General features: G+C 33.7%; 1 protein-coding gene across 1 annotated transcript; it reads right to left on the bottom strand.

Moving 5' to 3' along the window:
* Window positions 1-6,847: 6,847 nt before the first annotated feature.
* Window positions 6,848-9,620, bottom strand: LOC115927436. Its single transcript, XM_030993321.1, has one exon. It carries the CDS (start codon window positions 9,150-9,152, stop codon window positions 8,376-8,378), a length of 777 nt encoding a protein of 258 aa, XP_030849181.1. The 5' UTR covers window positions 9,153-9,620; the 3' UTR covers window positions 6,848-8,375.
* Window positions 9,621-15,570: the final 5,950 nt, after the last annotated feature.

Raw genomic sequence — 15,570 nt, forward strand, 5'->3', positions numbered from 1 at the left:
TACTACCTTGTAGTTTAATGATATTGTCATTTCTATTGCATAATGTTGTATTTAAAGGCCCGGTCCCACTGCACTTACGGATGCAAAGAGGATGTAAAACGTAAAAAAATCCACTGTGATTTCATCCGCGCAAAAAGTTTTGAGCTGCACAAAACTTTTAGAACGGATGAACTTCCGCCGTGTACGATGTAAATCCGCGACAAATACGAGCAACAAACGTTCTATGTCCGTTATCATCCGTTAAACGTCCGCTGTATCCTCTGGGCATTCTCGCAACTCACATCCGCTGCAGCTGAAAACGGAAAGAGGGAGGAAAGATAAGGTACATGGAACGTCTATACATCGTTACTAGCACGGAAATAGAAAGGATGTAAGCGTATGTATCTCGTATATAAAGTATTCAAAGCTGTAGTCCACTTCCATCCACTTTCATCCGCTAGGCTTCCGATGAACATCCGTTTAACATCCCCGCTACATACTATCCACGTCAGTTATTTTCCGTTCTGTTTTCGCAAATTTACGCAAATGTTGTCCATTTCTGGAGCGGATGAAAACGGATTGAGCCACACCCGAATTTTTAGCTCTTCCGCTGTGTCCGTTATGCATACGTTTTTTGTCCATCGGCCAGTGGGACCGGGCCATAAGATTTAAGATGCATAATTATTACATTGAATGTAATAATTTGTATTTAGGTTGTATTTGAATATTTCACATGGTTTACGATAATTCTGATTCCATATCTGGTTTATTTATAATTTCAATCAATTTTGATGCAGTCCTTATTTTGCAGTTTAATGATATTGCAGTTTAATGATATTGTAATTTGAATGGTGGTTGAATGGTGGTTATTTTACCTGACTGCTAAGAAAGCATAAATGCTTGTAAGGAAGCAACCAGACGGCCGACGGCTTGAGGTCCTCTCCGAGGGATCTGGTAATGAGGATTAATGCCTTACCAAAGGGCACTAGCGCATCGCCTTGGTTTCGAACCCGGGTCACCGGATTACGAGACCACTGCTCTACCGACTGAGCTATCTATTGCATAATGTTGTATGATATGTATTTTAAGATGCACAATCCTTATATTGAATGTATATAATAGTTTGCATTTAAGTTGTATTTTCATATATCATATGGTTTATTATAATTCTGATTCCATATCTGGTTTATTAATATATATTTCAATCAATTTCGATGCGGCCTTATTTTGTGTAATGTCATATTCTTCTTTGCCGTTTACTTGTAATTCAATGTTTTTAACATGTTCCTTTAGTATTTCTCACTTTCCTTTCTTACCCTTTCTTCTTTCTCTTGCGCTTAGAAACATTGTATTAAGTATTATAAATGTAATGTATTATTATTATTATTATTATAATATATTCTCAAATGTCATACATGCAGAACATTTAAATGGTATTCTGTACTCAGATATATCAGATCATCTACCCATTTTTTGTTATATGCTATAATGTCATTAGTGAGAAAACTAGGAAAGATATTTTCGTTAAAAAGAGGAAAGAAACAGAACAAACTATTGATTCTTTAATTTCTGATTTGTCCAAAGAACAATGGCGCGAGATATTCTCGGTTGAAGATGCTAATTTATCATATCAAAACTTTTTGCATAAACTTTCTTTTTATGTAGATAAGAATATGCCATTTATTTAAAAAAAAAAGATAATATAAGTATAAAACAGCCATGGATTACTCGGGGGTTAATGAAATCAATTTTAACTCGCAATCGTTTGAATAAAATATCATTGCGTAAACCAACTGCTCAGAATAAAGATAGATATAAGCATTATAGAAATAGATTAACAACTTTAATTATTGTATCACGTAAACGGTATTATTCAAATAAAATAGAATCTAATCAAGGGAATGTGAAGGTATTATGGCAAACTATTAATGATCTCTTAAAAACTAAAAAGAAAGTATGCTCTGATATAATAGTTGAAAGTGGTAATGAAATCACGGACCCTCATTCAATTGCTACTGCTTTCAATAACTATTTTGTAAATATAGGTCCACGTTTAGCCTCAACAATACACTCAAATGAAAACTTTATGGATTATTTATTTGATGCTAATGAAAATTCATTATTTTTTATTCCAGTGAATGAAAATGAAATATTAGATATAGTTCGATCGTTTAAGATGAGTAGATCATGCGGTTATGATGGAATAAGTGTGTATTTATTAAAGAAAATTATTTATTGTTTGGCCTCTCCCCTAGTTCATATTTGTAATTTATCACTTTCGACAGGCATTTTCCCGGACTCCTTAAAGATAGCCAAAGTGATTCCTATTTACAAAAAAGATGATTTAACTCAAATAAAAAATTATCGCCCTATCTCGCTATTGCCGGTCATTTCCTAAGATTTTAGAAAAAATTGTTTACAAACGTCTTTATTCTTTTTTACAAGAAAATAATACTCTTATTTGCAATCAGTTTGGATTTCGAAAAGGTTTTTCTACTGATTATGCTTTGATACAATCTTGTGATAAAATAACTCAACCACTTAATAATAAGGAACATATAATTGGGGTATTTATGGACCTGTCAAAAGCTTTTGACACCATGAATCATAACATTTTGTTGCAAAAACTTACTCATTATGGTATACGAGGCACAGCCTTAAAATGGTTTAAGAATTATTTAGTTATTCGAAAGCAATTTGTTTCATTTCAGTCAGTAAATTCCCCTAACTTAAATGTGTTATGTGGTGTTCCACAAGGATCAATTTTAGGCCCCCTTCTTTTTCTTATTTATATTAATGACATAGTAAAGTCATCACCACTTCTTACTTACGTGCTTTTCGCAGATGACACTAACATATTTTGTTCTCATAAATGCTTGAATACTCTAATTTATACTCTCAATAATGAATTAGTTAAAATCTCAACATGGTTTAAATGCAATAAATTGTCCCTTAATTTAGATAAAACATGTTTTATAAATTGTTGTGCTTCCCAAACACACTTTGATCAGGTTATAAACATTGTTATTGATGATATTTCTATAGCTGAAAGGAAATCGACAACATTTTTAGGTATAACTTTGGATCCAAAGCTTACTTGGAATAATCATGTAAATAATATTACAACATCAATTTCAAGGGCAGTTGGGGTAATTGGTAAAATGAGGGATCTTGTACCCAAGAAAATACTTTATACATTATATAATGCATTAGTGTTACCTTATTTTACATACTGTAATACAGTTTGGGGGAACTGTAGTATAACTAAGATTAATATAATTTTTCTTTTGCAAAAAAGAGCACTTAGGATTTGTACTCATTCTAATTACTTAGCTCATACAAATCCGTTATTTTATAGATTAAACATTTTAAAAGTGAGTGATTTGCACTTATATCAAACAGCAATCTGTATGTTTAAATACACACAAAATTCACTTCCTCTTTTTCATGACGTATTTATTCCTAAATCCCATGTTCACTCATATCCAACGCGTAATTGTACTGATTTTCATTTACACAATCCTAAAACTTTGTTAACGCATAAGTCCATAAGATATCACGGTCCAGACATTTGGAATGCACTCCCTAGACATATTAAACAATGTACATCTCTCTATTCATTTAAAGCTTCACTAAAAAAACACATTATTTCACAATATAATGTAAAAAAAAAAAAATTTAAAAAAAAAGCGTTCTTTGTAAAACTTTAGAAACTACATTAAATTTTGGTCTGACGTTACATAGTAATACTGATGATTCAACATGTTGGCGCATGAGGACACTTGCACTTGCACACACACGCACCACTCGCACCCTTGTTTCTGTTTAGTTTCTCTCTTATCTCTGTCATTAAAGATAAACTTTAGTACTGGTAATGCGATTGCATTGTGAAAGAAAAGGTGTGGAAAGGATCAGAAACAGTTGATCATGTAGCATGTAAGTATTGGTGTGCACTGCAAGGTTCTGGAGTCATCAAAATCATAATAAATTTGACCGAGTCTTGGTAAAGTAACAAGCACTCACATAGAAAGCTATATATGGGACAACATACATGGTGTCGGGGCTAGTACTACCTTGATTTCCTTGTCTTTCTATGCTCATTACTCAGCCAGTATACATTTTCTTCCAAAATTGTTTGGCACATGTCACTTATTTGTAATCTTGAACATTCAGTGTAAGTTTCGTTTGATTCTGTGAGAATTTTTTTTTATTTTTTTACCAGTACTGGAGTTTATCTTTAACGTATACTTAGTAACCATATAAAGATGAGATTCATATGCTAATTCTATAATTATTTATATTGAATCCAACTGTTTATATTCACATTTAATTGTAATATATATCATTTGAGTATCATGGCCCCCTCTTCTTGTTACTTTGCCAATATTTCACAACTCATTTTTATCTTAGCTCGGTTGACGGTCTGCTCAAGCTTTTGCTTATAACGGCGACCTTCTGCTTTCTTTCTTTATACACGCAATGGCCCAACGTATACATTTACTCTTATTCATGTATTATATAATTATCCATATTTGATGTATAACTGATTTGTTTGATTGCAGAAAATAAAGTCTTTGAAATGAAAAAAAGAAAAGAAACACATTTTAATGAACTAAGCCTGACGAAAATGCCTAAATGGCAGTCCTTTTCCAAAAGGGCCGCCATAAACCTGATATTTCCCAATATCTCTACTTCTAAATGACTTAGGGCTATGATTTGTAGTGCTAAATATACATCTCCTGGGGGCAGGAATCCAATGAAACACAATTCAATGAACTAAGCCTAACCAAGTATTCAAGTATTCAATTTTATTTCACATCTCTTTAAAAAAACACATTAAAAGATATACAAACAAATCATTATTTAAAACAATATAAATACATACAAAAAACATTCATTTACATTGTACTGATGAAATAAGGATGAAGGGTGGAGGATGTGGGGGATCAACAAAGGCCATTGGCCTGTCAAGGTTGATCCCCTATATTTCCACCCTTCAAGAGAAATACATTATACAAAATATAAACAATAAAAACGATCAAACAAACAGATAATATAACATAGCATAATCACATAAAAAACACAACATAATTATTTACATAAATCACATAAAAGGCAATTAGATCAAATAAAACTACTCACAATTAAGAAGATAACATTTATATTTTTTCCTGAATGTAAAAACAGTGGATATTTCTTTTAATACGTTTGGCAACTCATTCCAAAGCTGTGGGCCTTTAAAACTTACTGTAGTTCTTGAAAAGTTAAAAATATAAAAAGGTACATACATTTTATTGGAATTTCTTGTTTTATATTTATTGATGTTGCAATTATATTCGAAATAGTCATGAAAGTTATTGGGCAATAGTTGTTTAGAGTAAGAAAACATAAACGCTGCTAGTTGTAATTTATTTATATCAAATATATTCAATATTTTTAACTTTTTAAATAATTGTTGGGTATGTGCTAAATAGTTTGATTTGGTAATTGCTCGTATTGCACGTTTCTGTAGTAAAAACAATTTTTGTGATAAATAAAATGAGCAACCGCCCCATACAATATTAGAATACATAAAATGTGATAGAATCATACAGTTATACAAATTTGTTAAAATCTTCAGTGGTAAAATGTGTTTTAAAATATTAAAGACTCCAATGGATTTAGATATTTTTAAAGCAATGTAATTAACATGTTCCTTCCAGTTCAAGTTTTCGTCAATGATTACTCCAAGAAATTTAGTACTGGTTTCTCTCTTTATACTTAGATCATTAAGTTCAATATTTATTACATTATCTTGTATTCTACAATTCCTACTCTTAAATATCATATAACATGTTTTATCGCGATTAATGTAGAGTTTATTGGCTGTAAACCAAGTTTGTATGCTTTTAATTTCTGAATTAAATAGATTATTTAATGCAACTGGATCTTTACCTGATAAAAATAAACTTGTGTCATCTGCAAATAAAATTACTGATAAAATATTGCTAACATATTGCAGATCATTAATATAAAGTAAAAATAAAAGGGGGCCGAGATTAGATCCCTGAGGTACACCTACTGAAATACTTTTATATTCTGAATTAAAATTATCAACGCTTACATATTGCTTCCTATTGCACAAATAACTTTCAAACCACTGTATTGCATTTCCCCTTATTCCATACTATTTCAGTTTTTTAAGTAAAATTGAATGGTCAATACAGTCAAACGCCTTTGACAGGTCTAAAAAGAGAGATATAACTATGTGTTTCTTTTCGAAGGCTTTGGCAATTTTATCTGTTAATTCAATCAATGCATGGGTAGTACTATATCCCTTTCTAAAGCCAAATTGTTTATTGTGCAAAATATTGTGTTTTTCAATAAAAGATATTAATTTATCATAAACAATTTTTTCTAAAATTTTACTAAAAATTGATAAAATAGAGATTGGTCTATAATTATTCAACATATTTTTACTGCCATTCTTATAAATTGGTATAACTTTAGCTATTTTTAATGCATTAGGAAATATGCCTTTTTCAAGAGAAGAATTAAATATATTGCACAAAGTAGACACAATTGCATTAATAGAACATTTAACAATTTTAGCACTAATTTCATCGTAACCAGGACATTTACTTACATCAAAACTCGATATAATATTAATTATAGTAGATTTTGTGATTGGGCTAAAAAATAAAGACTCACAAACAGATCCCTGTAAAAAGCTATTAAATGATGTAGTTACTGCACTATCCAACTTATCATGAATTTTCTGTCCAACTGTACTAAAGTAATCATTGAATAGATTTACAATATGAGATTTATCCTTTATAGATCTACCTTCAAATTCAATTTCATTAACATCATGCTTACTTTTTCTTTTGTTCAAAACTTCATTTATAACATTCCATGTTTTCTTTGCATTGTTCATTACATCCTTAAACTTATTATCATAATATTTACGTTTTGTATCACGTATCAAGTTATTAAATCTATTTCTAAAATTGACATAAGTCGCTCTGCGATATGTCGTAGGATTTTTAAGATATTTTTTGTATAAAATATATTTATGTTTACTCATTTTCTTAATTTCTATTGTAATCCAAGGTTTAACATTTGCATGTTTCTTTCTTTTCATCTCTACCTTTTGGAAACATTCGTTATACAATTTCACATATATTTCAAGAAAACTTTCATACTTCTGATTAACATCATCAAGACGATCTAAAAATTCCCACTTCACAGACTGTAATTTTGAACAAAATGTATTGATGTGAACATCACTGAAGTCACGTTTTGAGTAAACTATTTGAGGATCATCTGTATCAGGTTGAGATGAAATCATGATAAAAGGAGTAAGATGATCACTGACATCTGTTAAAATTATTCCACTCAGCTTAACCTTTTCTGGATTATTACAGAAGAAATTATCCAAAGTAGTCGCAGAATGTGAGGTTATTCGGGTTGGCTTGATTATTTGTGGTAAGTAAGAAAGTGAAATAAAGTTATCAATGAATTCATTAACATGTGAAATAACATCAAGTTTCAATAGATCAACATTAAAATCACCCATAATGATGCTCTCCTTTTTCTCATTCATAATAACATTCAGCGGTGCTTGTGTATCATTTATAAAAGATTGTACTCCTTGGTGTGGTGGTCTATACATAACAAGAACTATATAATTCTGTACTTTATTATATACCTCAATGGAAATACTCTCAACAGCATTAGTAAACACATCTAAATCTGGTCTTCTTTTAAATCTTATTTTGTCATGAATAAATACTCCTACGCCTCCCCCTCTTTTTCCTTGTCGAGGATTACTTAGGAAGGAATATTGGGGAAGAGAAAAATAGCTATCATCATCATCACTCTTAAGCCATGTTTCAGTGACCCCAATTATTGACATAGGTCTGGAAAATGTTTGGACACATTGTAAGAAATTATCAAAATTGCGCTTTAAACTACGGCAGTTAAAATGAAATAAAGTCACTGTAGAACAAGTATCGAAATTTTTAGTAGATTCATAAAATTCATCAGGAGTATAAACTTTGTTATCCGGAAGAAGTTCTTCATTAAATGTAGTAGCTAAAGATTTATACTCTCTTGAGCTTCGATTGCAAAGAGAGCAATTATCACAAGTTGTAGAATTCTGCCTATTACATAAAATACAAGTACACAACATAGTACGTTAAACTATATCCTATCAAAAACAAAAACGGAAAAGTCTGCAATATAATATAATGTATCGGTAGTACAAGCGGATATTATGACTAGTACATGGTATTCGCATTATTTCTCATCAGCTGAATATGGTTTCACTACATTGAGTGATATAGTCTACTGATATGAGCATAAATGTATATTAACTCAGCATTTACCTGTTTACGCTTTACATGACAATATTTTCATATTTTCTTAAGATCAGTCACTGAGTGTATTCTTTTCCTTACCGAACCTCCGTTCGTGGCCTTCACTAGAACAGTCACTCTGCCATCTGTGGACCATGCGGCAATTGCATTTGTGTTGAGTTTCACTTCATCCTTTGCTTTTTGAAGCAACATTCTGTTTGCTGCTGTCAAGTCTTCGTCAATTCCTATGTGTTTCCCTTTAAGTCGTTTCCTGTTCCTGATCACTAGATGGCGAGCACGATAAGTAGAGAACTTGACGATGATGGGTCGTGGAGGCTTCGTCTTGTCTCCTGGTCTCTTATCATGACGCGGGGTACCAACACGATGTGAGCGGTCAATATCGGCCAGATTCAGATTTACACCAAGATCTTTGTTTGCAAGATTTATCATCACTGCGTCGGTGTCCTCTTTGTCCTTTTCTGGGATGCCGTATAATCGTAGACTGTTCCTCCTTGAGTACTGTTCTTCTTCATTCAACTTGGTTCTCAATGACTTGATAACTTCAGATCTAGAAGTTTGCTCTTTCTGTAGTGAAGTTATAATGGAAGCTTGTGACTGGAGCGCATTTTCCAGATCCATTACCTTACTCTCTGTTTGTTCCAGTCGATCACGAAGATGGTGTAACTCCCTTGTCACACCTTCAACAAGGGATGTCTGAAACAAGTCTTTAAATCCTTGGCTGTTGAAATACTCTCTGACCTCATCACTTATCTGATCACATACATCATGGGTTTCCTCAGGCTGGGGAGCCATCTTCCTTGTTTTTGGTGGCATGATTCAAGAGAACAGACTTGTTGAATAGGCGAGTGTAAAGAAGCTCTGGTAACTCTGGTAACAAATGGTGCAGTGTAATCAGTATATAAAGAACCAGTAATAGGATTACTGCTATATACAATAGTTAAGTTAATCAGATTAAAGCATCACAATACTTAGATCTCCAGATGGTTGCACACAAAAAAGGCACGACAGTAGAACATTGTCAGTCAACAGAGCTGGTATATAGAATATACCGACTCAAAAGTAAGCAGATGGGACCTAAGTATCCAACTGTATGTTTCACTCAGAATGATCTTCAGAAATGACGATCATATTCCAGAAAATGCATGATGAATCCAGCTGTACATACCTTCACAAACTAATCCAGTCCTTTACCTTAACATTATCCTGGCAATATCACATTCAAAATGAAATTTAATTGATCTTTTAGGCGCGATAAACACGAGTCCACCTAACTATCAACTATCATTGATCTTAAAGCGATTTCAAAAAAAGCCTAAATGGCAGTGGATCAATAGGAAAAATCAGTTCACACCGTGCCAGATTGCCACTTAAAATCGTATATTTTCATTGAATTTAAATCTGCAAAAGATATTAATCAAAGGACTCATAAATATATGTATGTGTTATGTTATCAATAAATGAATACACTCTATTAAATATGTATGAGAGTTTTCCTTTCCTTTTCTCATATGGGCTACAACTGAATTCAACTAAACTCTCTATTTCATACAAATACGATATACTTTTATTTGTATCTAAATATTCTATCATGTCAATATCTCATAACCAATTAATATCCAAAGACTAAATCTAGTTTAAATGACCATACGAAAAATAAATGTAGAACTTACAAAGAAATGACAAATGTAGTCATTTCTTTCATTTCCACCATCAAATTTTCAAACTATAAATTTCACTTGCCCTCCTGGGTTCTAACAAGTAACAATTTTAAGATCCTGTCAGTCGCATTTTTTTGATGAAACAATTGTATACATTACAATTCATCATACATTTATATTTCTTTAATGATCGATATAAGCGAGCATATTTTAAGTGTACCAAAGTCTAAATTGCTCTAAATGCATGAACTGGTCTTCTCCTAATGTTTTATAACCAAAATAGATATTTAATAATATCACTGTAACTTTCCCTTTCAAATTACGCGCCACGTCTACAATTCGTAAAACGCCGCCTACGTTCAACTAAATACATTTACACATAAAATTAAATCAAACACCTGCACATGTACTAAATAAAAATGTGAATTTCAATACCATCTTATTATTTTTGCTTAAACTCTGAAAATTATACATTTCTCATACTTCTTTCACACATGAAATGAAATGTTCAATGTCAATTAAATACAAATCACTTCCTAGGCGACAATCTGGCGTCACAAGTAAATAATATTTCTCTCGACAACTGCTGACTTCTTGTTCTGTATTTTGTGAAGTTGTTGTTGTTGTGTTTTGGCTTATTGGCGATTAGTCAGTTGTGACTATTGTCGCCAAAATACTTTACGTCGCGTGTTATATCTCTCATTTTTATATAAATTTTTCTTTCTTTTTGTAGCGTAATATGGTATCTTTAAGAACATGGGTGTCGATCCTTACGTAATACCTATTCATCAGGGGGGGGGATGAATGAATAGATCATCCCCCCTGATAAATAGGTATCAGTTACAGATCGACACCCATGTTTAAGAACCAAAACTTAAAGCGATTTGTAAACTAACTTCTTCTGATTCCGAAATCTACGGTATCTTCAAATGACCTTCAATTAAAAGAAAGAACAAAATAGCAATACAAAATAAGGTTTGTTCAAAAAACCAGGCAGCCATTTTCCAAAATTGCCGCCAAAAAACCTGATATTTCCTAATATCTCTACTTCTAAATGACTTAGGGCTTTGATTTTTATTGCTAAATATACATTTACTGGGGCCAGGAATCCAATGAATCACATTTCACTGAATTAAGCCTGACCAAAAGCCTAAATAACAGCCATTTTTCAAAATGAGATATAGGAAAATATGTTTTGTTGCGGCCATTTTGGAAAATGGTTGCCATTTCGGCTTTATGGCCAGGTATAACATACGGAAATGTGTTTATTTGATTCCTTGGGGCGCCCCTGCGTTGGCCCTAGGTTTTGGGAAATACCAAAGCAGACGCAAGTTAGCTGCAAGGCGCCCGCAACGGAGACCATAGGCCTACGACGAACGTACGGCCAGACTGACACTAACGCTTCACACCTCGATTATATAAGGAGAGGTCTAATTGCTACGACAAACCTAAAAAATGAAAATCACCAAGAGAAATGGTAACCTATAAGAAATCATTATATGTCTTGAATACTGCCCCCCTAAAAAGTGTAAGATGTCTACCTATCGAATGGACCTGGATTTTGCTCTACATCTCCAGCCTTTACAAGGATCATCTCGGGGAGGCAGGTGCTCTCTTGCATGACAGGGTCATCAGTGGTTCCTTTCAGGCTGCCTGGAATCTGACTCGAAATACCGTGTTTTCTGTCCGATAGTACCTAAACAAATTTGTGAAAAGGCCGAATGATTCTACAATGAATATATGTTCAAACCTCAATTGTATTAAACTGAAGAAAATTTATATTTATAATTATATAGAAACGAAATTTTATTGAAATTTTGAAGTAGAAAATCTGATACAATTTCGCAGTACTAGAATATAAAGTGTAGAAGTTGAGAATTGTATACATGCATTTCTATACATATGTCATTTAAAATATATAATTCGTACACCTATCTCAAGAATGTTAAATGAAATACGAGAAGATGATTGTACTCGACTGGCGAACCGAGCGGAGCTCTGTCTTGATTTTGCAATATATTTGCCGGTAATATGCACTATTGAGGATTCATTTTCTATTTTGTTCCGTGCTGTTAGATTTGGAATACCTGTATCTTTGAATATTTCTGACGATCATTTTCATGGATTGCAAAGTGGTTGTTTTTGCTTTAATTTCATCTTGCAGTTATCATGACTGGATTAGATCGAAATATTGATGTTTATTTGCGGATTAAACACCACTACTATTATACAGCACAGGTTAAATCTAAGATGTATTCAGCAAATGGACGTAGATAAGGTATGACTGATTCATATGTGTATTCTTATTCTTATCTTGCCTAAATTTTAAATTGATATCCTAGATTTCCAAGATGGCGGCGACCAGTGGAATTTTGGCGCCAACTGATTCTGAAAGGACTAATGATGATTTGGTGAGAAGATTACATCCAACAATGTCTTTCTAAAAGCTATACATGACATCGTCAAAGGCTCTTGTCAAAAGGAATTTGTATCCCTCTTAGACACAATTTGCTTGAGCTTGAGTCATCCATTGTTGATAAATACCTAAAGCTATCAGTATCACCTCACTCTGAAAGCTGATACTACGGCTATTGTGTGCAAGATCGCAGATGAAAAACTTGGAATTCAGCTTCATCCTAGCGCAATTGACAGATCTCACCGAGTAGGAGCCCCAATCAAAGAACAAGCATCGGTCCGTGACCAAGAAACCTCTCATGATACCGGGAACGCGAAACCCAGTAGTCATGACAACGACAAGAAAATGCGCAAAAAGCGATCTCGTCTAATAATTGTGAAGTTTGTGTCGTACCAAGCTAGGAAATCGGTGTTACTACAATGACGCAAGATGAAAGACACTGGCATATCGATCCATGAAGATCCCACCAAACACAACCAGTGTTTGCTTTATGAAACGAGGTAACAAAGCAAAGTTCTCAAAACATGGACATCAGATGAACATGTCGTTGCACTCCTTCCTGCCACCGGTGGGAAGACAGTGACTAAGGGAATCAGAGACTTTGAGGACTTAAGAACACTTTGATATTTATTTCCAATCAATATTATGAATACATTTGTACCCACTCTTTTTTAATGGTTAAATATCGACGCAGTAAATGTAATAAAGCAGTAAGGAAAAACCAAAAGGCCCTTTTATGTACTTTGTGTACTAATGGGCAGTATAGTATGTGACGGAATTTCTAAATGCAAATACAATGATACAAATGAATCTTTTGAAAATGTGCAATGTACTGTATGTACTCTGAAACAGTTTCCCTTTCGGAAACATGAAGATATCTTTCCCGTAGAAACTCATCTAGGATGTTCCCATCTTCCGAATATTACACAAGATTCTACTTCGAATGAAGGTTATATATACAATATACCTTTTGATTTTCCAAAGGAAAAGGGCATTAAATTAGCACACCTTAACATCAGAAGTTTAAGAAATAAAGTTACAGATGTAAAACAATGACTATCCGAAACATGGTTCAATGAGGATTTGTCAAATCATATGATTTGTATCGATGGTTACAGAATTGAAAGAAATGACAGCTATGCCACTGGCGGTGGTGGTGTAGGATGTTCCATTAACGAGAAATTTTTCTACTTAAGAAGACGGAACAGATCTTGAAACAAAGGAGCTTGAGCTCATGTGGCTAGAAGTCAAACGAACAAGTAGTAGTTCGATTTGTGTTGGTATTTTATACAGGAAACCTTCCTCCCAAGGTACATTTTTAACCATCCATGTCATCGTCAAAAAATATAGTTTTGGTGGGTGATTTCAACTGTAATATGGGAAATGATAATACATTGTCTAAAAATGTTAAGGATATTTGTCGTATTTGTCAGCTTAATCAGTTAATCAATGAGCCTACACGTATACACCTCATAGTAGTACACTCATTGATTTAATACTTACCTCGAATTATATTGCCAACTTGAGGTCCGGTGTAATGTCCATTGGTTTTAGTGACCACTGTTTAATTTTTTTTATTCGTAAAGGCAAAAATCCAATGCTTCATTCGAAAATATGTAAATTTAGATCTTTTCGGAACTTTAACGAAAGCGAATTTCAAGATGACTTGAGAAATCAAAATTGGGCTGAGTTTTATGAAGAAAATGTTGAAGTTGATAAAATGTCGTCTTATATCAAATCTGTGTTCACAATATTAAGTGATAAATATGCACCTTTTATTTCTGTCAGAAGAAAACGGAATGGGGTGCCTTGGATTACAGATGCATATATTACTTTGGCACGTGACCGGGATTACTATAAGAAAAGGATTAAAAAGACAAATAGTGATGGTTGCTGGGAAAAGTTCAAGTTTTATAGAAACAAAGGAAAAAACCTAATTAGAAATCTTAAACAAGCGTATTACCAAGATGAGTTCTCAGATTTCCAAAAAGGAAGACAGTAATTGGGAACTTTGATTTAAGCTACGTAACTGAAATACCCTCTTAGCCTTTTGCATTGAATTTATTTCCACAAGTCACCAACCACTCGCTAGAATGTGGAGTTTTCCCGTCAGCACTCATGTGTGCTTTGATTCATCCCACCCTCAAACGAACACCTTTGGATGCAGAAAATTGGAGAAACTTTAGACCCATCTCAAATTTGCCATTTTGGGGCAAGGTATTAGAACGAGTAGTCTCAAATCAATCTACCGAATACCTTAATGCTAACTCCCTTCTCGCATCCCGACAGTTTGCCTATCGTAACAATCACAGCGTGGAAACAGCGTTACTTCGAGTCCGTACTTTGGATACTGGAGATGATGCCATCCTCAAATTGTTAGACTTAACATCAGCTTTCGACACGGTCGATCACCGTGTTTTTATATCCAGATTGGAAACACGGTTTGGTGTCTCTGGAACTGCTACCAAGTGGTTTAAATCTTACATCACTGGACGATATCAACAAGTGATCATCGATGGCTCACGATCCGATCCTACTCTGCTTAGGTGGGGGTGCGGCAAGGTTTCGTCGTCGGCCCTGTACTGTTCGCATGTTATACGACACCCTTAGAAGACATCTTTCATGCCCACGGTTTCTCCTCGATGATATATGCCGACGGCACCCAACTATATATTACTGTTAAGTCTGGACAAGTTCTTCAAATGTTACAGAAACTGGAAAATTGCCTTCATGACGTTCGTTTCAAGTTGAATGAAAACTTTCCGCTCTTAAACGACAACAAGGTGGAAGTGCTGCACCTGTTTTATCACCGAAGAAAAAATACCACAAAACTCCCTGTGATTCAATAACCAACGGTTCTATAATTTCCTCCAAAACAGTTGTTAACTAAGGTGTTACGTTTGATTAAAACCATTCAATGCGCCCCCATGTCAATAGTATATGTCGTAAAGCATCAAGCATCCTTCGCTCTGAGAAAAATTGATACAATTCGTAAATTCCTCTCCAAGTTATCCACTACAATCCTTGTCCACGCATTTATCAGTTCACTCCTTGACAGTTGAAATAGCCTGCTCCATGGAATTCCGGAAAAAAATATGGCCAAGCTGCTGATAAATATAAAACTCTGCAGCACGTCTAGTTTCTCTCACCCCAAAAC

Source organism: Strongylocentrotus purpuratus, unplaced genomic scaffold (assembly GCF_000002235.5).
Source record: "Strongylocentrotus purpuratus isolate Spur 01 unplaced genomic scaffold, Spur_5.0 spur5_scaffold_20, whole genome shotgun sequence".
NCBI classification, from domain to species: Eukaryota; Metazoa; Echinodermata; class Echinoidea; order Camarodonta; family Strongylocentrotidae; genus Strongylocentrotus; species Strongylocentrotus purpuratus.

Bases quoted from the DNA above. Each gene is read 5' to 3' on its own strand.
- LOC115927436 (XM_030993321.1), bottom strand. From the start codon at position 9,152: ATGCCACCAAAAACAAGGAAGATGGCTCCCCAGCCTGAGGAAACCCAT.